Source organism: Streptopelia decaocto, assembly GCF_964273445.1.
Source record: "Streptopelia decaocto genome assembly, chromosome: 1".
NCBI classification, from domain to species: Eukaryota; Metazoa; Chordata; class Aves; order Columbiformes; family Columbidae; genus Streptopelia; species Streptopelia decaocto.
In genome coordinates this window covers 124724688-124750332 of record NC_138663.1, presented here as the reverse complement: position 1 = coordinate 124750332, position 25645 = coordinate 124724688, and the positions used below count along the sequence as shown (strand labels likewise).

The following is a 25645-nucleotide window of genomic DNA, read 5'->3' as shown; positions in this document are numbered from 1 at the left end:
TGGTTTCCTATTCTCTGACAGAGATTTCAGTAAGAAAATTGGCCTCAATATTGCTTTACTCTTGGGACAACGGACTTCCTGAATCTACAGTATCCTCTGAAATCCTTTGTTAAGCTTTGCTCTAGACCACCTGCTATTTAGAACTTGGCAAAGCAAATACCATAGACTGCTTTTTCTCTTGTACTTATAACTTTGTTTTGATTCTGTTCTCATGTAATTTCCTCCAGGCACACTGTTTCCTTTGATTTGGTTTGACTAATATGCTTTTCCTTAATGATTCCTCCAGCTCGTAGTATCAGTTTACAGCTGTATGAGTGATTATCAGATGGAAAGTGTGTATTTTTGGGGTTTACTTCTAAGCAAAGTTACTGACACAGGGAGTAGGGTTTTGTCAAGTCTGTATAAAAGTGTTTGAACAAAAGGTTTACTAGTACAGTAATATGTCATTTTCTTCACTATCGCTCTCTATATGGCAAACTAAAATCCAAAACTTAAACCTTGGATTCTGAGTAATTGGCAGAGGCATTTCTAAAAGGACATTTTAGGAAGAGATGTTCTAGCTTTAAAGAGTTCTCCTGTCTTTTTGATCAGAATATGTAATGGTTTTAATTTGGTCAGCTGTCTGTACCACCTTAAGTCCAAACAGACTCTACTGCTTCTTGCAGAGAGACATGCATATGTGTGGTTTGTGTGTGCAAAGAGGGGGTCTGTATGTATGTTGAACTTCTTTCTTTTCTCTGGCATGTGTTGTACTTAATGGCATTGCATAACAGGATCTTCATGTATTCTATAAATCCTTTGATGCAAGGGGAAATACGGAGGCTTTGTGCAATTGCAAGCTCCCAATACAAAGTAGGCAAAGTACTTTTGTGATAACTTCCATAGTCAGATGTAAGTACCACGATCCTGCCCCAGAAGTCATAAAACATGTTTTCTTACTGTGGCTTCTAGCTTGTGAACACTTAGACTGTGACAGTGAGCTAGACGACACTTGCATAAAAGAAGAGAACAATTTCCAGGTCCATGAAACAGTGAATATAGTACAGTAGAGAACTGCACGTGTTCGAGCTGTTTTGTGTCCAGAGAATGGTGATATGCCACTAATTTTATAAATGGCTTTACCCCCACACTGGAGCCCTAGAAATGGTTCCTACCTAAGTGTTAGCTGCTTTCAGAGCCTCAGAACAAAATACTCTTCTATTATTTCAATAGATAAATGTGATTTGTTATCTATTGGCATATAGGATATGGTGGAGGGGGAGGGTGAAAGTCAAAAGCTAATTTTTTTCCATAAATCTAAATAGGGCTTAATAGGTTAAAAGGAAAATGACATAATGACTTCAGGCTTTTAGATCAGAAATGTAAAAGTAGTTACATGTATACGGTCCTAAAATTACATTCGGCCCTTTGAAGGCAACCGTGAGGCTGATGTGGCCCTGGGTGAAAATGAATTTGACATCCCTGTTCTAGGTCAAGCTTGGACAAAACCAAGGAGATGGGCTCTCTGTGGACATGCAGGAGTAAGGGTTACTCTGTGAGGTGCTAGAGAAATGGTTCCCTTCTCTGGTTTCAACAGGGTGTGTGGGGGGTCACTTTTGGTTTTTATTTCTTTTTATAAAGTTGAACAGGAAAAGTTTCCTTTCTTGATAAGGTGGAAAAAATTTCCAAGTGATATTTGTAATGCAAATATTTTTTCGCTATTTTAGTATTCTAAGGATACGTAAATGGCATTGCTGGAACTGTTGTCTTCTCTTCTTATTTATTTTTGTATTATAAACTTCTGGTGTAGCTATCTTCGGGTAATACAAAAGTGGCAATGTAATTTAAACATTAAGGAAAAGACAGTTAGTTGCACGCAAGTGTGGATCTCTTCATAATGTGCTCACATGAAAATTTACTTTATGTTGCTAGGTGTGAAGCAAGAAACAAATGTTGGACATACATTTGGAAGGGGATGGTGGGATATCTGGAAATCAGCAACTCTGAAGAGTATTACAGGGGTACATGGTGAAGGTGCTGCAGGGGCCTCTCTGAGGAGTGGCTGGGGCTGCCCTGTGCTGGACACACCTGGTTCCAGTGGCTCCAACCCACCCACCGCAGGGCACGGCTGAGCCCCACAGCCACCATGGCAGTGCCTCGGGGACAGTCTGTGTAAGGAAGGGAAAAATGCTGCCCGACGGTGAGGGGAAGATGTGAGAAACAGCCCTGTGAGCCCTGAGGGGAGAGGGGCAGGATCCCCTGCAACCCCTGTAGAAACCACAGTGAAGCAGGTATTGCCGTGCAGCCCAGGGAAGGACCACTCTGGAGCAGATATCCACACTGCACCCTGTGGAGGATCTCACACCAGAGCAAGCAGATGTGCTTTTAAGGAAGCTGAAGTGCATGGAGGATCCATGTTAGAGCATGCTTCTGACAGTAACCACAGTCCACAGAAAGAAGCCCGTGTTGGAGCAAGGGAAAAGTGTGTGGAGCAAGGAATGCCAGAGAGGAGCTCCTATAGGCTGGCAATAAGCCTCAATCCCTACAACACCTGCACTTCATTTTTAATTTGCAATAAATTTATTTTCCCTAAGCTGAGTCTGTTTTGCCTGCAGCGGTAATTACTATTTGATCTCCCTCTCTTTCTCTTGATGTATGAATGAGCTTTTTAATTTTGTCTCCCCCATTGTGTTGAGGAGCGGAAGTAAGAGAGTGGCTGGGTGGGCATCTGGTAGCTGGCCAAGGTCAACCCACCACAGCAGGATACAGTGAATGAGTAACTGAACTTTTACTACAGGACTGGGGACTTGTACGTATTCTGATTGTTGCAGCTGTGAGTCATCAAGCAATGGCTATAGTTACCAACTACAATCTGTATTTTTAAAGGATGCTGCAAAAAACTAGAAAATTTTGGAGGGAAATGGTCGTAGGAACAATTTAGATGGAGAAATCCATCCGTAGTGCCAGACTTGAAGCATGAGGAATGATCTTTAGTTGAGAAGAGAGCCATGATGGTGTACAGGACCAGGACTGTTTAATGTCTTCATCAATGAAATAGACGGTGGGATTGCACCCTCTGCAAGTTAACACCAAGCTGAGTGGTGTCACTGGCACACTGGAGGGATGGGATGCCATCCAGAGGGACCTGGACAAGCTCAAGAAGTGGGCCCATGCGAACCTCATAAGGTTCAACAGGGCCAAGTGCGAAGTCCTGCACCTAGGTTGGGTCAACCCTGGGTATCAGCACAAGTTGTGATATGAAGGGATTGAGAGTAGCCCTGCAGAGAAGGACTTGGGGTTACTGGTGGATGAAAGATTGGACATGAGCCTGCAATGTGCAATTGCAGCCCAGAAAGCCAGTTGTATCTTGGGCTGCACAAAAAGAAGTGTGGCCAGGAAGTTGAAGGGGATGGTTTTGCCCCTCTACTCTCATCTGATGTGGTCCCACCTGGAGTCCTGCATCCAGTTCTGGAGCCCTCAGTACAGGAAAGACATGGACCTGTTGGAGAGGGTCCAAAGGAGGCCATCAAGATGATCAAAGGGATGGAACACCTCTCCTATGAGAAAAGTATGAGAGAGTTGGAGTTGTTCAGCCTGGAGAAGGCCTCTGAGGAGACCTTATTGTGGCCTTTCAGTACTTAAAGGACACTTATAAGAAAGATGAGGACAACTCTTTAATAGGGCCTGTTGCAATAGGACAAGGGATGATGGTTTTGAACTAAAGGAGATTTAGACTAGTTATAAGGACAAATTTGTTTATTTTGATGGTGGTGAAGCACTGGCCCAGGTTGCCCAGAGAGGTGGTACATGCCCCATCCCTGGAAACATTCCAGGCGAGGCTGGATGGGGCTCTGAGCAACCTGATCTAGTTGAAGATGTCCCAGCTCATTGCAGGAGGGGTTGGGCTAGATGACCATTGAAAGTTCCTTCCAACCCAAAACATTCTATGATTCTGTGACAGTACCTTCATAGAGAGAAAGCAGCATCTGATCTCAGAGCTGTGAGAAACCGTAGCTGAAAGCCCAAATGGACTTGCTCCAGTGTGAAACAATGCACATGCTTCAACAGAAGTAATCAACTGTCAGAAGAAAACAATAAGAATCAAAAGATTCTTGATCTGTTTGTGTCTTTGGATCAAGACTGGATATTTATCTACTAGGTTGTGTGCAACTCTTCCCCTGTTAGGCAGGAGAAAGGGAAATAAATTCTTTGGGGATGAACAAAGGAGGTCTCTGTGTGTGAGAGAGGGAAATAACAAGACTAGACTAGAAGAAATAAAGCAAGACTAGTTACTATCAGTTAAAAGAACATTAGGCTCTTAAACAAGCTGTGTTTCTAAATATTGTTGATGGAGAGAGGGGCTCAGTTCTTGTTTGTACCCTCTGTAGCGATTGTTGACTTGGCTGATGTGGATGAAGGAAATGGATGGCATTAGGATTGTCCATGCTGTCTTCAATCCTGGTCCTAAACTCAATGGAACTGGAGATGCTTGGTGGAGCAATGGGGAGGGGGTAAAGCTAATGTAAACTTGTGTAAAGAACTGTATTTAGCTGTTCTTAAGCACTCAGTGGACTTGTAGCCTGCCATGGAGTAATCAGAATAGCTGACTGGCTGTGGGGCCTTGCAGGAATGCTTCTGGGTTGTGAGGGAACACAGTGGAGTCCTTTCCTGGGATGAGAGCAGCTCAGAAGAGAGGATGTATAGTGATGTGCTGTGGGGGATGAGGTAGCTAGATGGGGATTGATGTAAGGGTAATGGTTATTTCACTTGTTCTCTCTGGAATTTCAGTATCCCCTATAAATAGATATCCAACAACATCTGGGTTTTTTTTCCTCTCTTCAATATAAAACCATAGAAACATTGACTAATGTTTTCCTTCTCATTTCAACAAAAAATTTAGGTAACTCTCAATTACACTTTTTTTTTTAACACTGTAGAAGCTATACATGGTATTCCTCAGTAAACACGCCTGCCTTGTAATAGGAGTACAATGGAAAATACACTTATGGATTAACACAAGTCTCCCAGGTTAGAAACAGACTGAGATATTACTCCAGTATAAAACAATGCCTACTGTTTATATAGAAGTTCTCACATGTAAATATTATCATCCTATTGTAGAAGAGAAATATTACTATTTTTTACAGGTGCCAGAGCATGGGGAGCAAAAGATGAATTGTTCAAGGCCACCCACATGGCCAGCCTGATCTAGCTTTTTGTCCCATGGTGTCTCTAGTAGTCAATATCTATTCTGTCCAGTGTGAGGGGATATTGAAGTATTACTTGTAGTTGTTGAAGCACATAAGGTCTTTATTGCTAAATTGTCTTTTCTTTTTTTTGTCCCCTTGCAGATCGTAGAGTGTCTGGAATTTCCATTGAAACGGATAACAAAAATGTAAAAGCAGAGGAGTTTAAGGGTACAGTATGGGCATTGTTGTCATTGTTTTAAATACATACGCAACACATGCAAGCTATGCATGCAGAAGCTGTGCAACTGTTAAGATTGCCTTCTTTCCTGAGGGGCCTTGGTCCTACTTTCTCCATTGACTCTGTGTAATTTGGGTCTTGTCCTTGTTTTCTCTTACTTGATGTGGGGTTGGACTAGATGTTCCCCAAAGGTCCTTTTCAGCCTCACCTATTCTGCGATTCTGTGACTTGTTTGTTAGTCTTGATAGCTCACTCTGTAACTTCTGCCTGGTTTCCCTCCGCCTAAAATGCTGGGAACTGACAGAAGAGAGAAGTGTTAGTTATCTTACAAGACAGAGAAATGAGGGACATAAGAGAGAACAACTGTAAGTCATCTAATTGACAGTAACTATAATGGCTATTTATATATGTATGTGTCATATGTAAAATGACAAATGACTTCCAATAATGTGCCAGAGAAGTTAAGAGGCAGGGAGGAAAACCTGATGTTTGCTGGGTAGATGAGAAACGGATCCTAGTAGTCTGTATGTCAGGTTTGTGGGTTGTGTGGGTTTTTCTGTTTGATTGTTTTTTCTTTGCAATTGGTTGGAATGGAGAGAGATGGGAATTTGGGAATTGAAAGGACTGTTTGCTGAGCTTTAGGCTTTATTAATCTATTTGAGATAATAATCAAGTATTTGGTGGTCTCTAAAGCTGTCAACTGGTTGTTCTTGTCACTTTTAAGAAAGAAAATCTTAATGCATTTAGAGCTCAGGACAGGCAAGAGGAAAGAGAAGCATTTCAGATAATATTAAAACTTCATTAGCTTCTGTCTTTTTATATGGTATGGCTTGCGTTTTGTTCTGTTGTTATGTGTGTGATAAAGATATATCAGTTTAACATGGCTCAGATACCTTGCTGAGTTCTTTTTGTGTAGCAGCACTAAGGGAATGGCAGGTGCTCATAGATGTAGCAATTCAACTGAATACAGCTGATCTGGACAAGAAGGAGGACCCAGGCAACTATAGACCGGTCAGCCTCACCTCCATCCCTGGGAAAGCGATGGAACAACTTATCCTTGGTGCGATCTCAAGGGGTAATGGGTTCAAACTGGAACGCAAGAGGTTTCACTTAAATTTGAGAAGAAACTTTTTCTCAGTGAGGGTAACAGAGCACTGGAACAGGCTGCCCAGGGGAGGTTGTGGAGTCTCCTACTCTGGAGACATTCAAAACCCACCTGGACACATTCCTGTGTAGCCTCATCTAGGTGTTCCTGCTCTGGCAGGGGGGTTGGACTAGATGATCTTTTGAGGTCCCTTCCAATCCCTAATATTCTGTGATTCTGTGAAATGTGTATTTGTTTTCTCCTCCAACTTGTGTTACTGTAGAGGAGGGTGGTTGGTTGCTGGAACAGGCTGCCCAGGGAAGCGGTCATGGCACCATCCCTGTCAGAGTTGAAGGAGCATCTGGACGATGCTCTTAGTCATATGGTTTGGTAATAGGTAGTCCTGTGAGGAGCAAGGGAGTTGGACTCAATGATCTTTATGGGTCCCTTCCAACCTGAGATATTCTATGATTCTATAATCAAATGATAGCCTCCAAACCAGATTAACCAAATTAAACATTGTCCAGACCTCTCCAAGTTCCCAGAAAGTTCTTCCAGGCCTGGCAGAGTTTGTGGTGATGCACAGCATCCTGTGGGCCTACCTTAATGCAAGTCAATTAGACCTGGGAAATACCTCTTGCTGACACTGCTAGTATGGAAAAAAATCTGAGAAGGGAACTATAACTAAGGAGGGTTTAATTATGTTGTCTCTGTTCTGTGTGTGCTCCCCTTCTTCCATTCAGTTTTCTTTCTCTGAATAAGATTAGTGGAAGGGCATCAGTGCTAGCTTTTTCTGAAATGAAAAAACATGGCATGCAAGAAAGGGGCAGCTCATTCAAGATGGAGGTGACCTGTTCAGCTGAGAACACTTCAGTTGAGCTTCTTTGTCAGCTAATACAGACTAACTCATGAGACCAGCCAGCTGTCACAAGGTCACTAGCTCAAGCAAGCTGAACTTGAATGATGGCTTTTCTTTGTTAGAAGGATACAAAAACAAAATGGAAAGGAAACTTTAGCAAATCTTAAGATTCAGGAAGTCTCCACCCATCCACTCAACCTGAAGTCAGGAACCTTGGGCTTCCTGAGTGTACAGCATGTTTTTCAGCATGGCCAGTGTGTGTGTAACATGTTTCTGGCAAAGGATGCCCTCCTACCTCAATTTTTCTTTCAAGTCTGAACACTTTTTCCTCTGTGAGAGATCACCAAGGCTACCAGTCTGGCCCCTTGGAAGCTTTTTGTTCCTCTACAGAACAGACCTGGGAATTTAAACTCTAAAGGGTGAGTTAGTAGGTTTGTCGGTAGCTCTTAATTGCCCTTCAGCCTTGTTTGAGGCTGGAAACGAGGGTTCTGGTTAATGCAGACTGACTGTGTGTTTGAGCAATAGATGTTGTGTCGTGAAGCCAGACAGGCATTGCCAAAACTATAAAGGCCTTCGATCTGTGATACTCTGGCCTATATTGGAAGATGAGCAGTCTAAAGTGACAAGATCAATACTGTATTTGTTTCTTTCACAGAAGCTTCTGGGAGATACTAAATTTTACTTTGTTGATAGATTAGGAGCCAGTTAGATGTGCAGTTGGATTCTTTTCTCTAATACCGTCTCCCAATAATTCTGATGAATACCTTGACTTAAGAGTCATTTACTGAAAGAGTAAAAAAAAAATCCAGCATGCTGTTCCACAGAGAGCAAAACTACTGAAACACACTGAGTTTGTCCCAGTAAATCACCCATACAGTTTGTCATGTCTTCTCTCCCTCCTCAGTTCCCCCATAATAACTACAGGCTTGACCACAGACCACAATTACTATGATACAAGCTACATATTCAAGATGGGAGGGGAAAAAAAACAGCTGAGCTCCTAGTATTGACCTGTTCTTTACTAGGAGCACTAATTTTGGTTTGCATCTTGCCCAGTTATGGCAACTTTTGCAAAACACAGCAACTCTTGAAAGCTTAGCCTCTGTGAAACTTGGTTGGTGATGCCTGCTATACATAAGTCAGGGAAACCTGAGTGAACAGACAGAAAGGTGAACAATTGGATGAACAAATAAAAGGTAACCACCAAGAGATGTTATGAGCAGGTGCTGCCTCCAGCAGCTCCGAGCCTGAGGGTTCCTCCTCCCTGGCCACTGGATCCCAGACGAGTGCTCCTGCAGACCTGGATCTTTGTCCCAGGCTTGTGGACATGGCTGCTGCTTTCCCATTTCTAGGTTCTATCAGTAGCAAGGCAGTGTGTACCCCAAAGATGTGTGCACGCGTGTGCACACCCACAGGTACACACACTGACCCTGACACTGCCAGCTACATGGACGTTCTCAGACAAGGCACTGCCTTCAACAGCACCCACATACAACACTGCGTGGGCTCACATAAAACATTCAGAGTCACACCCCCAGTGTGACCCCGGTTGCTGGCGTTAAATTCACTCAAGCCGCTCCGTTCTGCTGGAATAGCTGGCACTCCAGGCACACGTGCTCCAAGATTCATCAGGATCTGTGCCTCCTCCATCTTTTGACAGAGACCCTCACTCATGCCAGTTGCGGGCACCACAGGCCAATCGGTTTGTTTGGAGACTGATGGTCTTTGTCATCATCTCTGTTAGTCCTTGTCTGTCATGTCTGTGTTGCTGTGGTTTTGTTTGTCAGTGCCCTCTTTACTTGTTATCACCTTTGCACTTAAAATGTCCTTGCTTGGGTAACATTCATGAAGCAGATTCTCACCTTCCACATACCTTTACAATAACCAATGTGAAATTGTAATTAAGTTACTTAGGAGATTATTTAACCATCTTACTGGTATACTTTCCATCTGCATTAAGTTATAAATTTAAACAGTTAAACTATTGATTCTGAATTCAGAATGTCAATTCACAAAATATTTATTTTAACAAGGTCTGCATTACTACCCTAAAATGAGGGTAGTAATGCAGAATCTGTGCCCATCCAATGTGGGAATATCTAGTCCCCAACAACTGAAGTTTGATCCAAAAGCCACTGAAATATGAGAAAATTTCCCCATTGCGTGTGTGTAAATCCGGAGAAGGTCTGATGGTGTCACTTTGAGAAGTAGATCTGGCTCTTGCTGAGTGCTCAAATTCTTTTGAAGAGGGAATATTATTTTCATGGGCCTGAATGTGTGCCAAGCACAATGCTAAACTTTCTAATTTTCCCTTTTGCACTTTTTTTCTTTTCTCCCCTCTAGAGGCTATTCTTAGTTGCAAGCACAAATTTTCAAAAGGAATGAGCTTAAGAATAGAATGGAAGAAAATCCAGTCACAAGGAGTCTCATTTGTCTACTATAATGGTGAATTTACAGGTAAAGTACAACAAACTTAGACTAATTTAGCATAGATATTGACTCTTTCTTGGAGAATAATATTAGGAAAATTTCTGAAAGACAATGCTCTTGATTCTCTATACTGAACAGCTGTCCTTTCGAGGAAAATAATGCATCTCCAGGGGGGAAAAAAAATCTTAATAAAGTCATTAATGATTAGTTACCTTTCTAATTAAGTTCAAGATAATAAAACCAAAGACTACGAAAAATGGTACTGCAAATTCCTTGAAATTTTTCAAAAATTATGTTCAAATATAAGCTCCCCCAAATTACTGCAAGCTCTGCATTTGTATCTTACAAAGAGGCTTCTGAAGCCTCCTGTAGAGCTGGAGGCTTAGATATGAATAATGAAGCAATTTTTATATACATAAAATATAAACTCAGCTGTATATTTTAAATTATTTGTATTCTTTTCAGAAGTGGAATTTCTGTTTATATGCTCTTAAAAGGACTTACCTCAGCTTTATGTGTTGAAAAAAATAAGGGTTTCTGGTACCTTGTACACAATAAATGAAAGTTGGGAAGTAAACTAAAAGCACAACAATTTTGTTACTCTCTAGAGCTTGCCAGATGTGCTGGTCTAGTTGATGGACTGTTTTTTTCTGCATGTATTTAATTTAGAGAGATACTGGAACACCTGGTTCTGTATGTGCAAGTAACTTTAATTTCATAACAACCTGTGGAATGAAAAAAAAAATCATTGTAAAAAGACTGATGGCAATATCTTTGCTAAATCCATCAAGTTTTTTGTGCCAAGTTAAAATGTCAAATACTTTGCTGTGGTCTTGTGCAGAAGTTTTTTTGTAAGGGGCTAAAATTAGTGATGACCATCCTTCTAGTGGAAAATGTCTTTTCTTTGTCACCTGAGTACTGGTATACATGTTTTCTTGAAAAGTCTGCAGAAAAGAAGTACTCCATCTTCCAGCTAGAAAATGTATGACAGATGTAGGTTTTTGAAACGGGTGGTTTTGGACTAACTGGACAATTTGTAGAAGGTACTTACTGTCTTGGGAAGGGGATTACATACTGCTCCTTGGTGACAGAAAACTAACACTGAACGAATGAGCGATAGTTCAATAATTGTACATGATTTCAGAGCAAGGCAATGAGATGTAGACATTTGCAATAAGCAAAGAGCAGAAAACCCTCTGTCTGTTCTTCTTTAAAGGTGATCTTCAAGGCCGAGCAGAGATGCTGAATACAGGAATCCGTATTAGAAATGTGACTAGAAAGGATTCTGGGACCTACCGCTGTGAAATCAGTGCAAAGAGTGAAGAGGGGCAACGGCTGGGAGAGGCTACGATTACTCTCACAGTATTGGGTACAAACAAACTTTATTACTTGGGCTTCTGTAAAGAAATGGAATAATGGCAAGGGGTGCTGGAGGTAGGGTTCTCCATAATAGTGTGTGGCAGCTGAGTTTGTAAATACACATGCGTTCTACAACCTATTTCACAGAAGAACTTTGCAAAATGCGTACTTGCATTAGAAAGGAACATAACTAGTGTTTTTATTTATATAAATGTGTAGTTGGGTTCTCGAAACTTAGCAAGTATGCCAATTTATGGTATGGTGAAACTTCCATGTCTACTAAAACCAAAGTCACTCAGTGGCTGAGAATCTGGACAAGCTGATTGTGGTGTTTGGCACTGGAAAGTCAGCATCTGTCAACACTTCTCAAATATTCCTAGGCAGAGGTTCATTCCAATATGCTACAGTCTCCTCCTGTTTTTGGAAGGAGAAACTGCTGCAGTGCCTGCGCAATGCCAGCCAGTGAGCTAGCAATCTGTGGACTTCATTTACAGGAGAGATGGTGTTGGGTTGGGGGGGTGGTTGTTCTTTGTGTTTTTTTGTTTGTTTTCTTTTCCAGTTGGAGAAAGGAGGGAAAAGTTAATACTGAGCACATTCTTCTTACATTGTTCTTGTTATTTTTCCTAATACTTGAGTGGTAGAGGTTGGTAGTTTTGTTGTTTTGTCTGTGTAGAGAGAAAATACTTGCTTTTGTAGTATCCATATTTTTTGTATACAAAAATAATTGCTCTTTTAAAATTATAAATAAAGTCTCAAAGTTTTCCATAAAGGATGATAATTAATGAACTTCTGATTAGCTCCAACAATGAGGTAACACCACTTTTTCCTTCTTCCACTCTTTCAACAGATTTCCTCTTTTACATGTGACTTGTTAATATAACAAGTTGAAACCTTAGAGCCCAAAGGAGAGAAGGGAGAGTGTGTACGTTTGTTGACAAACCTTTTTGAAAATTAGTGGGAATTAGTCAATATTTAACTTGATTGTCTTTATTTTTGCTTCTTATTTTAAAAGCAACCAAGAAAAAAACTATGAATCTTTGTTAAGGTGTCACTTGTGCTTTTAATATACTATTCATGCCTCTTCACCCTTAGTTTTCTTCCACATAGCTTCAAGTTACCAAAAAGAACCCCAAAACTGTTCATATAAGAATAATTGGAAAACAGATGTTCATCTTCATGGCAGAAGGAATGAGCAGTTCTCCAGCGTCTCTATGTGTGTAAATGTTTATTTCCAATTTAAACTAAAATTTAGTAGCCAATGGGTTTTGATCCTCAACTTGGGATTTGCACAATGGCTGTGATGATGGCCAGTCTTGGTAATTCCTTCTGACAATCATTTTTCAAAATTAACAGTTGACTTCTTTTAATACAAAAAAACCTTTTTTTTTCTCTTTGTCACTCTCTTTTTAAATACTAGAGAGGGGGAGACTTCTGGACTTACAGATTCCCTGAGTTATCTGCTCTCTTGTCTGAGGGCAAGAGGCTTCACATAAGAAACAGGATGAAACAACCTCTCTGGGGTTGGATGAGACTGTGTAGATTGGAGACAAGATGACACAGCATGTGGCAGGGGAGGCTGGGACCAAGCCTCTTTCTTCCATTTTTTAGCAATTCACAAATTTTACTATGCTCTCCAGTGGTAGGACTCTTCCTTCATCCTTCCTTCATCCCCTTCTCCAGCACCTCTCTTCATTAACATGGCAGTTGCTAAGCATGTACACAAGTGTTCATCTCCTCACCAGTGACTGTCAAACAGTTGTCATATACACAGGGCTGATAAGATTATAAGACTGTATAACCAGTGTAATTTCATTTTCCAGTTGCTCCGACTACTCCAGTATGTGAGGTGCCCAGCTCTGCCATGACGGGAACAGTAGTGGAAATGAGCTGTAGGGAGACCGAGGGGTCTCCTCCGTCTGAGTACCAGTGGTACAAGAACGGTGTTGCCTTACTGGAAAAGACAGGAACGGGCAGTGCTAGAGCAGCAAACATCACCTACACCATGAATAAAAAGTCTGGCACCCTGGTAAGTGTTATAAGCAACTCTGTCAAAACCAGCTATATCAAGAAGACCAAATTTACTGTTTCGTACAATGACGCACAGGGGTCTTAATCCAAAAATGCACAAGATCTTTGTCAGAGATCAGTGTCATGCTAAAACACCTGCTAACAAATGTAGAAGGTGGTTTCTGCCTCAGACCAATGACAAGCTGTAGGTGTTGAGTGATATAGACAAAATGGGTGAGTTGAGTTGCAAGGCTGCAGTCATGACAAATGAGCAGAATCTAGAAAATACATGAGAAATTTTGCCTTGTCAGTTAGCTATCTACTGCCAGGTGAAAATAGTCTCTCAGTATGTCAACAGAGTTATAGTTGATAGCACCTTAAAATCTGCAATAGCAACCTCATACGCTTCAGTGGGAGTGCAGCACTAAGGGCAGTCCAGAATCTGTGCAATCCAGTGGCGTTTACAAGTTCCCATCCAGTTCTTATGAAGTCAGTGGGAATGAGTCAGGGCTTTAAGACAGTTTAGTGTGGTGGGGTTTTTTGTTTGTTTGTTTTAGTTGTTTTTTTGATTCTGCCCTCCCCTTGCCCCATCAGCTCTGAACTGGTGGCCATCTCTTCCATATCTTTCTCATCCTTTCCTTTCTGCCCAAATTAGCTGATCCTTCTGAAAAAAATTGATACACACTACTTAATGATGTACTATCGACTGAGATTTTTTTGGAAGAGTTGTTCTAGGAACGCCCTGCTTTTGTGCATGGTCAAACCTGAAAACTGAAATGTGACTAAGCATTCAGAAGTGCTGTGGATCTTTCAGCACACTGTGGAAATTAGGTGGGCTACTCAAAACTACACATTTTTTTTTCTTGTAGTATTTGATTAATTTCTAACTAAATTGTTGTTGTTACTTTTTTGGTAAAATGAACAAAGCATTCTGATTTCAGGGATTCTGAAATTAGAGCACATCTAAGAAAATGCATTTTATTGGAAAGTACTGATCCACTGAAGAAGAATCTCCTTGTAGGTACACTCCATCTAAAATGCCCATCTAAAACACACTCTTAGACCAGAAGCTGAAGTTAAGAACCAGGGAATATGACTAGGGAGCTGAATTATGGCGTTGAACTGGACCAGAATTTCTTACTTTCAGGTTTTGTTATTGTTTGCTTAAAACAAACAAACTGACCCGGTTGACATGTCAAAATTTCTAACCTACAGGATATTCTGAATTTTTTTCCATTCTGATAATAGTTTTGGACTCTGTCTTAACAGCTATTTAACACAGTTACAAAGAATGACACTGGAGAGTATTTCTGTGAAGCCTCCAATGGGATTGGATTATCTCAGAAATGCTCAGTGAAGCGAATGCAAGTTGGTATGTGTCAAATCAAATAAGGGCAGAAAACAGTCTTGCAATATTAATGATTTTATTGCATGATGCAACCGAGAAGTTAAGACCAGATTGAATTATATATTTTTGTTTGATTATGACATTTTGGGGGAGGAATAATAAGGAGCTCCTTATATGTTTTTGCTTTGGATACTTCAAGCATTCCTTTCTTACAGCACAAACATATCTCACTGCATTTCACAGAAAAGCAACAAGTTTAGCACCTTAAAATTATTGCAGTAGGTAGCCTTTAGGCTGCCAAACACTGAACTTCACAGAGCAGCAGTATCTATGCAAGATCTTTAACATTTCAGAATGCTTTTGTGGAAGGTGTACAGGATGTGTCAGTCCACTGGGTTACCTTCTTTATGAAAAGTGTTCCTTTTGAGATGCATTCATGTGAGGTCTTAATGTAACAGATCAAAAATTGAACCGAATGACTCATTTATACCTGCCAGAGGAATACTGAAGAGATCAGTGTATCTTAAAAATGAAAGACTCCTGCTGCCTGTTCCTCTTCTACTTGTACAGCACAGGTGAAGTGTAATGTTGGTTAGTTAATAAAGCATTTAGCAAAAGCTGGAGGGGCAGAAGCTATAATAACCCATAATGTATGAGTGGTTTAGCAAAATATAAAATTAGCTCATGCAGATGTGATAGGAAAACAGATGGTAAAGAAATGCCTAAAGTTTCTAAAAGTTCCTAACAAATACTGCAAGAAATTCATGGCTAAGAATTCTATAAAGCAATTGTCTGGTGCCTTCTTAGAACTTTGCTGAAAATCACTGTATCACAGCTTTTAATGCATTCCTGGTTGATTATGAGCAAGTGTTCCACAAAGTACTAAGATAGAATAGAATCCCTCTGTTGTGGAAAAACTCATCTAAGTCCTGAATTGCTATCAACCAATGCACACAGATGTATAGGTTTGGGGATAAAACTCCCTACCATATACTAATGTATGCTTAAAGTCAGGAACCAAATAAGTAATTGGACATACAACAAAAACCTGTGGAAACCTTTCTGTTTGTTGATGTTTTTGTCTTTCCTGAAATGGATGAAGCTCTTACAGATTATATCAGGAAATGGGCATGGGTCATCACCTTCAAAATAAAGACGGCTAGATGTTTCCGTAGCCCAGTGTAGAGTTTAACTTCTAACATCTGGGCTAAAATATTTGTTGGTCTTTATTCTGTTTAATTTTAAAAGCTTTGCTGTTTAAAAATAAAAAAAAATTGAAATTTAGAGAACTCACCTGAAGAGTTCTTCATAACTGGGGCCTGACATTGCCATTAGCTTGCCTCAGTTATTTTAAGCAAACTATATAAAGACTCTTGTTTTATGACTTCAGAAGATTTCAAGATATTTTCCCTTAGAGACATATGACTTGGATAATCCTTATTGGGGATAGGTATAATGAGGAGTACATATCCTTTGACCCCTCTTCTTATTTCCTTACTTTTGGCCCAAATTAAGCAGTGTATCAAGCACTCCTCTTAATGTGGCTGTGATACAGTAATGCTTTTATCTACTAATTAACTTATGCAGCTTGGGCTGAAGACCGCCTATAGATACAAAAGGTGTCTGTAGTAATTAGGGGAAAAAATCCAGCCAATGGAAATTTTCACAACTTGCAATATTGGACTTATGTTTTATAATTACAGATGACCTTAACATAAGTGGTATCATCGCTGCAGTAGTATTTGTGGCTCTGGTAATGGCATTGTGTGGCCTTGGAGTATTTTATGCCCAAAAAAAGGGCTACTTTGCAAGTAAGTAAAATCACTTTTTCCTCGTGTTGAAAAAATGTCAGTACTGCTGACTGTAACATGTCCTCTTTTTCAAGAGGGCTTGAACTCCATGGTAGTAAAGCTAAAGAGCATTGCAACAGCAACTTTTTTTGTGCAGACATTTTTATTCTGGTAAACTGTAGTGCAAAATATACTCTATGAATGACACGGAGACTTTTGTGCAGTTGCATAAGGCTACCGAACGGCTTTTGATAAGGGACGGCAAAGAGAAGCAACATAAAAACAAGCCAGGCAGGTTCGCTTGTGGTCTCAAAGAGCTGAGTGGCTGAATGCTGGTGAAGGGGAAACTAAATGACTGGCTCCCTCTTCTGGCCCGTGGCGAAAGTGCACGTGGAGAAACTGCTTTTTAGGATCGCCGCAAAAATTGCGGCACCCAGCAACCCTCTCCGTAGCGTTTCTACCAGGGCCTGCAGAGTTCAGCACGGCAGGGAGGGACGGCAAGTGCCGGGGCCTGAGAAGGTCCAGCTGCCTGGAAATAACAGACTGACAGAGCTGCTGTTAGAGCTCATGGTCACTTGGAAGTTCATTTACCTCCGAAAGCAATCTACTCTTATTCTGTTTAAACTCACTACACCAAAAAGAGACACTTGTTTCAGAAACTCCTAGAAACTGAAGAGCTGAATAAGCTATGAATTGATATATCAAATAACTTTAAGTTGGCTAAGGAAGCTGTTCTTTGCTAATTTTTTCCCCCTTTTTTTCTTTTTCAGAGGGAAGCTCTTCCCAGTAAGTACCTTGATGCAAGTAGTACACAAATCACTGCAGCCTTTCTTTACATTTCTGATGATATAGTAACTGATGATTGTTTAAGGCTGTTCTCCCATTATTCTTGTACACTGGCTATTTCAAACACTGAAACAACCCTTATCCTGCACACCAGCTGATCCCCTTATTAGAACTAGTGTGCTGGTCAGATAGTGACTTAACTGTGACTTACTACTGTGATAAACGTGCAGAGATGAGTCTTTTTACATAGTTACATTTTACACCCCTAACTCAGCTACAGGCCTGCCTTTCTTTTTTCTTCAAACTGGACAAAAGATGCTCAGAACCAAATTGAACTGTCCTCATAGCTATGTCTGCAGATTATTTCAGGAAATATTTTGTAAAAATATGATGGGTAGACACTTTCTGAGGGTGTCTTGTCTACTCTAATAAGGATTTATTTCATGCACTTAGATTTCTTAGTAGCAAGTCAGGATTCCTCAAGCTATTTTAGTGCTCCCGCACAAGGCTAAATTTGTGTGCTTCATTGGAAGCTGTCCTCCAATTTTTTTAATTTTAAAAGTTTATCTTAGCACTTCTCAGTTATAGCAGGTTAAAAAAAAATAAAGAGAAATACAAATATGACTTTAAAATACTGTGCTGTTTATACTGGCCATGAACCAGACAAAAAGTGTAAGTGGATGCATTGAAAAGACAAGCCAGGGAAGGTAATTTGGCAGTGGTTCACGTGATAATGACAGCTGTCTAAAAGCATTCAACAGTTTTTTTTCTAATAGGGGGAAAAAAACGTAAGAATTGCTGGAAAACAGGAAAAATGCATTCATAAATAAGGTTCTCAAAGGGTTAAAACACCAGCAAAGTCCCTATTTAACTTATGTTCCTTTCCTATTAACAGAAAGACCAACTATCAATCTACGAGTGAAAAGGCAAGTATCCTGCATTCAGTAGTGTGCTTAAAAAGTTTCAGATGTCTTCAAAATTCCTTAGATTTGTTTTTGCACACACTCCCAAACCTTATATGCCACCAGTACCTGGAGATACCATCTCTCTGTTTCTGTGTATAGGTTCCTATTACTTAGTCTTAAGTGCCACACAATTACAGCACCTTGCTCCATACTTAACCATCCTTTTCTTTACCACACTAACTAGACTTTTACCTGGTTGCCTTTTACCTACTTCTTCCTACATCTCCCTGGTCTATTACCTTATTTCATTCTTTCTCTTTCCCCTTTTCATTATTACTTTCTCTCCATCAGATAAACCAGAAAGGCAACACCGTTACACTTTTTTGGCAATCTCATCTCTACGCTATCCACTTAATTTTGCCATTTCTTGTTTGTGAAGTTTTCCACTCTGCCCTGCTTCTTGTGTGTATTGGTTAACCAAGGAAATGTAACTCAGACACAGTCCAAGGCAGCAGCAAGACAAAGTCTGGATCTTAATTCCTCTAAATTAATGTGGATCAAAAGGCTTGACTAAATATGGAAGCTCATTGAAAGGGCTCAAGGGCTTTAACTGCATGTACGCTGCTCCGGCTTTTCAGACTGGTGTAAAAAGAATGGAGCTCCAGCTAAAACTTCAACTAGGAGCAACTGATTTTAAACTATTGATAGTGAAATTTACATTAGTATTATTAGGACATTAATAGCCTTTAAGGCTTGCTAAACACCACCCATTTCTTTAATTAAAACAGACTGTATTAAACAGCATTAGCTTATTTCTTCACCTAGTATCTATGTAAGAAACTTATGTGGCTGCTCTGAGGGGGAAGGAGCAAACTTGGAAGAGCTGTGGTAGCCATTTATCAATATTAATGGACTTGTGAATCAGATGCTTAGAGCTGTTTGATACTTCTGGTTTTTAACAGGTTATTACTTGTGTTCTGTGTAGCAGTGCATTTTGCATGCTTGCCTTTCCAGAAAAGAGAAAACATTAACAATGTTTCAGGCATGCTTCTCTTCAGTCTTGATGCCTTAATTTCTTCTGAAATGTACACAAAATGTTAAGCTGGTTAAAATCTTGGAACTGTTACTTATATAACCTTTTTTGCTTCATTTAGGATTTCAAGCATACCAAGTCCTTTGTTATTTAGAAGATTTCAGCCTCTATGAGGGACATCAAATTACTACTTGTTATACAAAACCATCAAAGGGATCTTTTGACCTCTACTCTGTAAATATTGTTTCCACATACTACACGCTGAAAATCGAAACTGCCATTGTTTAGATCTAGTCAACCTGTCTGTGAGTGCTTTAACAGAAAAAGAAACAAACAAAACCCAAAAACACACCACACAAAACTTAAAGAAAGATAGAACTAAATTGAATACACAAGACAAATTGTGTGAAGAGTCTAGTTCTCCTTTTGTCCATGTACACATACAGCAATCTGGGATTCACTTTATAGCTTGGAACAATCTGTTCAAATAACTTGCATGGATGACCTTGCTACCACTACTGCTACTACTTATGTCTGCACCATTGTCAAGGGCTCTAAGTCTCCTGCAATTCCAAATTATTAGTACCTTGACGTTGTGTTTCATTTGCCAAAGCCATCTATGAGTGCGTAAGTGGTCATGCAGACTTAAACTCACTATCCTGACAGGATGAGGCTTCCTGTAACTGAGGCTCAAGCAGCATTTTATTGTCTAATATGAAATGCCTACAGCTTCTTTTCCAGAAGGAAGTAGATCTCTCTGTAGACTGCATATGTAGTTTCATTCTGAAGAAAAATCATGCCAGTACAAATCAAGCTGTAGTATCTGGACTCTAACTGTTGACGTTTCACAAATAAACAGTTCCTCAGAACCTGAAGTGCTTGTGTCAATAGTTCAGTTACTTGAAATTTAAATCTCACAACCTCCTTAACAGGTTTCAGTTGCTTTTCTAAGAGTAACACTTCATCACCTGTGCATTCATTGATACCGTGTAAAATCAGGATATTTGTGCCTACACTTTTGGCTGTCCAGGTCTACCACTACCTGCTTTGCTATAGATTCAGGGCTCATGTTTTGGTTTTTTTGTGTTTTTTTTTTGTTTGGTTTGGTTTTTTGTTTATTTTGGTTTTGGTTTTTTTTCTGCAGAAGCTTTTTGATATGTGACAAACTCAGAAAAACAAGTAGTTCCACTGTGGTGTATCACTATCAGTGTTATAACTTCTCAGCACTAAAATGTAACTTGGCAAAGGAGCTTTGCAGCTAACATTGAGAAACATTACCCAGGTGCCTCAGTCACTTAAAGAGGTAACAATTGTAGCTAACTGTGCTCACCCTGAAGTTAAGAACTTATTCACGCTTCTGAAATCAAACTGAAACTCTGCATTTATTAAATTACAACTGGTGCCATGTTCAGCAACTCCATTGATGTACGCTGCTGTCGGGTGTACAACCTGCAGAGATCACTTTGGAGTCTCCTCAAAGTTTGGCTCTAAAAGAGGAAGAGTAGAATAAAAAAAAAAAAAAAAAAGTCATATTAGTTTCTTTTGATTCCAGCCTCAAACACCACATTCACCTGTTATTCAAAGAAAACTAAGCATTAAGTTGGCAAGCTAAAGCAAGCTCTTGTACATTGCAGTCTATACCACCACTTGCTTTGTATCAGGGTATGATTAGATGTGGGCAGCACTAAAAAACTACCAGGGAGACAGGTCTTTTCCACCTTAGGGGAAGATAGCATAAGATTTAAGACAGAGATGCATTCTGCCAAAACAGCTTTTAGTAACACCTGGGGTAGGGGAGAAGGCAGCAGAGAAATTGAAGTCAACCAGAACACTGCTGGACCTGACACTAGTATTTACAACATAGCTCTGATACAAGAACAAGTAACCAAACTCTTCTTTCCTCTCCATGTCCTCTAGCTGATTAACAGAATGGAGTGCACAATTTCAACTCCAAAGTCAAATGTTGAGCTAGGGCTTTTCACAGGTGGGTTATTAATGCCTGTTCTCTGTGAAACAATGAGTCTGAGAGGTAAGGCTCAGTTATAATAATCTTCACTAGACAAAAAAAAAAATTCTACCCATCCAGCCACTTAATTTTGAAAACTTTTTGAAATGAGATTAAGAGAGGCAACAGTGGTAAAAGAACATGGTCTCATCCCCTTTGGTCTGTTCCCATGGTTGCGCAAATGCTGCTTCATTACAAAAAAAAATCCTAAACTTGAATATGTATTATTTCACAGACTACATAGAAATAAAAGAATACAAAGAAACCACATCCCTAAAACTGGGGAAAGAAAAAAGAAACACCATAGATCGTACTTTACAAATGCTCTATTTTATTTGCACCAGTAAGAATAGGATGCTAAATTCTTCCTTAATCCACCTGAAATGGTACCAAAAACCAAAATGTTCTGGGCTATGTTCCTGGTCTAAATTAGAATTTCCAGTTAGTTTGATCAGAATTACAAATCTGTGACTATGGTGGCTTGACATAGGCTGGCTGCCAGATGCCCACAAAGTGTCACACTCTTCCACCCTTTCTCTTGCTTCCTGCACTGAAGAGTTGAGAAGAGAGACAGTATTTTTCACCCTTTTTTAAACACATTGTCACAGAGGTACCACCAGCATCACTCACTGCCCCAGCTCTGTCATGCAGTGGGTCCATTTTGGAGGTAGCTGGAACTGGTTCTGTCTGACAGGTGGACAACCCCTGGCCTCTCCTCATAAAGGCCACCCCTGCAGCTTCCCACTACCAAAATCTTGACACACGAACCAAATTCTCTGGCACATTCAAAAAATTGCTGAATCCCAGCTACCAGCTGCTTACAGCTTATGGGAAAGACAGCTTACCCCCCCAAAACCTGACTTCAGCTAAAACTGCTTGTGAGCAATTAAGACTTTGAGCTGTACTTACATAAGCAAGCAAAAGAAAAAAAAAGAACTACAGAAGTGAGACTGTCTGTAAAAACCATTATGTTGCCTTTATGTCCCAAGGCAGACTGAGTTTGTGCAGTCCCTTTGCGCTCAAACCTAGACCAGTTAAACAGAAGTCATATGCTAATAACCAAAAAAAATGTTTAATCTAGTCACAAAGTAATCAGTAACAATGTTATTTGTTCATTTTCTGAAACTGCTGGCTTTCCAGATGAGCTTAGAAAGTTTTCAAACTGCAGTTTAGAAGACATAGACAACTGGTTTTCAAATTTTAGCCTGCTGACCTCTTTGGGAGAATGAGAAAAAAAACAGAACAGTAAGCCCTGGGCTATTTCTGTTTGGTTTGTTTCTTCAGAGTCTGTGAAGGCTAATTAAAATGGTCTGCTCTGACTGCAAGTTTGGCTAAGCACCAGTGTAAGTCCACATCTGGACAGGGGGATGGGCCATGTTGTCTAGACCATGCTTTTGCCAAGAAAGGTTGGACCAGATGATCCTTGTAGTCCCTTCCAACCTGGTATTCTATGATCTTTACTGATAAAGGCAAATAATTCAAAGAAAAAAAGCAGTCAGAATCAGATGTGAACTGTGCAAAAGTAAGGAGATTCACTGAGGGCACATTACATGAAATTAATGGTCTGAATAAAAACTAAATAGGAATTAATTAAGAAAAACAGTTAATGAACATGTCCTTACTTTCAATTAGGAGTTCAGTAAGATTGTTAACTCACCTTCAAATTTAAATTCTGGAAACTTGGTTAGATCTCCCTCACCATACTGCCGTTGAAGTCTAGCAAGGGATTCATTCATGTCTTTCTGAAAGTCAGGGCCCGCATCAACAGGCCCTCCAGCTTGCCTGAAAAACATTAAAAGTTCTGTTCTGAAATTTCTTGTGCAAGTTCTACATTTGCATGGCCAAAATTAAAAAACATTTTGACAACCCACTAAAGCAAACCATTTGAAATATTTCCGAAAGTCGAGATATGACACACCATAGGGCCTACTTACCTAACACAGGAGCAAGGTTATCAGGGTAAAGTTCAGAAATAGCCTTTTGAGACACAAAACTACACTGAATATCCAGATTTTCAGGCTTTTAGTTTGACTTGTTTCAGGTGTGATTTCCTGACAAAATTGTGATTTGTGCCTCTGCTATTTCTGAATTAGTGATCTCAGTTAGTAAAGCTTAAGTATTCTTGCAAAGAAAACATGATTTGAATACTAAACAAGCAAAAAACCAAGAGACAGGGCACCATGCATTCATACAGATTCAGAAAGGAATTTCTTGGAATACAAATATAAATTTTAAAAGTAACTCTTTAGATTACCAATGCTCAGTAGTACCAACACAGTTATTGCATATGATGGGTAAAGCCACTGAAAGTATGCTTCCCTACAGAGGCTAGTTTGTAGGTGTGTGCACATACATCTTCCTCCAGCAGAACTAAGAAGTGGCTTATTCCTTCCCAAGAACAAATTATACCGAATTACTCTAGTCCTTCCTGTTAAATAGTTTATTTAAACACTACAGGAATTTAAGATTTCATCTGAAATAAGTACTTAGCTCTTGAAGGCCATTTCCATTCAGCTTATAGAAACAAGACTGAAGAACATCTGTTTTCTCCAGACCAAAAAAATAAAAAAAAAAGTGCCTTTTTTTTTTTTTTTTAAATTTACAGAGAATATACATTGGTAAAAATTATCATACTGATACATTTCCATAGTGTACAAAAACTTCATCGAGTGTCTCAGCTCCCTAAGGGACATCAGCTTTACTTTTTTTCTTTTTCCTTTTTAAAGGGGAAAAAAATGGCCATTTTCTGTCAGGTACACAAGAATAAGCATTCTCACTCATTACACCATCAATAAGTGTTGCTGGAAACCAAGAACTCTCAGAGCAGAATTAAACCCACTCAGCTTGTTTTGTGATCAAACCAGAAACTCGTTTCAGAATGGTCAATGCAATAATAAGACAATTTTCTCTTGCACCAGAGGGGAAAAAATTGGCAATGTTACAAACGGAAAATTCAATGTCACCTTCTCAATACATTCTTGCACCAACATATACCATCAACAAGAGAACTATCACCACTTACCAGCCAATATGTCGGTGGTTTCAGGTGTTCTTTCAAAGCACAAGTACTAGATTTGCTCTAAATTTAGGTTTAAACCTGGGAATACTTTCTGCCTAAGCTATCATTTTATACCAAAGTCGTCTGTCAGTGAAAGCTGCATTGAAGTATTATGTTTCTATAAAAAACAAAACCCCAAAGAATTGTGCCATCCTTCACTCATTTTTAAAGCTAAAATATTTATGTGAAATACTTCTATCCAACTTTACGTGGGCTCTCAGAAGTTGTTAAAGAGAAATTTGACTCAAGAGACTGTTCTTTCCATTTTCCTTCAGTAACTACCAGACAGAGGTAAGGTTATCAGAGTAAGAATTCCATCAATCAAATGCCTTTTGAAAGAACTCAATCTGCTCCCAAGTGATCTCAGCACATAACAGAACACTGCCTGTGGACACAGAAACATACTTTAAGCATTTAGAGATAAAGCTACAGAGTGAACATACTTCAACATTTGTCAGAATCAACATTTCCCCCCGCCTTTTGCCATCAGCCTTAAAATAATTTCCTTTACTTACTTGCTCTTTGTGTTGTATTCTCTGATCTTGTCCAAGAAGAGCTTCTGAACCGGATCGAGCTCTTTTGCCTTATTAAAGACAATAGCAGAAAGCCCTATGTTTCTGCGCAAATGAATGGAAACAGCAGAGCTAATAGTGGAAGAAAGTCGCAAAATCTGACGCAGGATCATGATGACGCTAGAGTTTTAGCTAAAAATAAAAAGTCAAAACAGAAACTCAATTAGTTAGCTCTTTCTGCAATATAAATGCATAAAGAAGCAAAAAACTTCGTTCAGAGATAAGCTTTAAACCAGAAAGAGTATTTAAACCCGCACGCAGCTTGGGGTGTAAACCGAGCAGCCGTTGAGGCTGAGGAGCACCATGACAGCTAGCAGTTACCCCTTCGCTCAATGCGCATTGCAACCGAAATGAACACGGTTTAAATGACTTGTTTAAATAAAAAGCAACAATTTTAATACGGCAATTTTAACCCAGCAGCAGCATCGGCCGCCGAACCCCCGTCTGTCTCCTCCTCACCGGCCCCAGGGACGCCCCTTAGGCGGCGGGGCCGGCCGGCTCCGTCAGCCCCAGGGCCCGAATGCCCCAAGCGCAAACGGAAGGCGAAGCAGCCGCCTCCCCAGCACCCACCGGCGCCGCGGGGCCGCCCCGACCCAGCTCCAGTCACCTTGGGAGAGTCGCCGCCACCGCCGCCCCGGCTCCGCCCCCCCTCCCCGCGCAATGCACGCCGGGAAGCCGCCCCGGCCGCGCGCCCCGCTGCCGCCACAGCGCTGAGCCCCGCGGCCGCGCGCACGGTGTCCCCGGGGCAACAGCGCCCGCCCCGCCCCGCCCCGCCCCGCCCCGCCGCGCGGCCCCGGTCAGCTGCTGCCCGGAGCGGGGAGAGGGAGCACGGACAACGCTCACCACCAACGGCCGCCGCCGGAAGTAAGCGGTACGCTTCCGGGTGAGGTGAAACCGTTCGGAGTGACAGGTGCCGGCAGCCCCGCCTGCGGATGAGCGGCGCGCGGGGGCCGCCGGGAGCTGTAGTTCCCGCCCTCGCGCGGGGGGTGTTGGTGTCTGCGCG

The 25645-nt window shown here is 40.7% G+C and overlaps 2 protein-coding genes across 6 annotated transcripts in view; one reads left to right on the top strand and one right to left on the bottom strand.

Annotated features, from left to right (window-relative positions):
* The window catches only part of JAM2 (junctional adhesion molecule 2), a 38934-nt gene extending 18721 nt beyond the window's left edge, over positions 1-20213 (top strand). The window contains exons 2-10 of one of the 3 annotated variants that reach the window (XM_082068598.1): positions 5331-5396; positions 9693-9806; positions 10996-11148; positions 12959-13164; positions 14415-14517; positions 16197-16304; positions 17054-17069; positions 17965-17995; positions 19129-20213. In XM_082068598.1, coding sequence (XP_081924724.1) covers positions 5331-5396; positions 9693-9806; positions 10996-11148; positions 12959-13164; positions 14415-14517; positions 16197-16304; positions 17054-17069; positions 17965-17995; positions 19129-19161 — 830 coding nt within the window. In that variant the 3' untranslated portion in view covers positions 19162-20213. The other 2 variants (XM_082068597.1, XM_082068599.1) reach the window with 2 other exon arrangements.
* Positions 20214-20370: 157 nt separating this feature from the next.
* On the bottom strand, positions 20371-25626 carry ATP5PF (ATP synthase peripheral stalk subunit F6). Of its 3 annotated transcripts, none has more exons than XM_082068628.1 (4): positions 25486-25626; positions 24586-24774; positions 22670-22794; positions 20371-20494 (listed from the first exon to the last, which is right to left on the bottom strand). In XM_082068628.1, the coding sequence occupies exons 2-4, from the start codon at positions 24753-24755 to the stop codon at positions 20466-20468; spliced, it is 324 nt and encodes a 107-aa protein (XP_081924754.1). In that variant the 5' UTR covers positions 24756-24774; positions 25486-25626; the 3' UTR covers positions 20371-20465. The 3 variants fall into 3 exon arrangements, with proteins under 3 accessions (XP_081924754.1, XP_081924752.1, XP_081924753.1); XM_082068626.1 differs by lacking the exon at positions 25486-25626 and adding an exon at positions 25250-25391; XM_082068627.1 differs by lacking the exon at positions 25486-25626 and adding an exon at positions 25213-25335.
* Between the last annotated feature and the right edge of the window lie 19 nt (positions 25627-25645).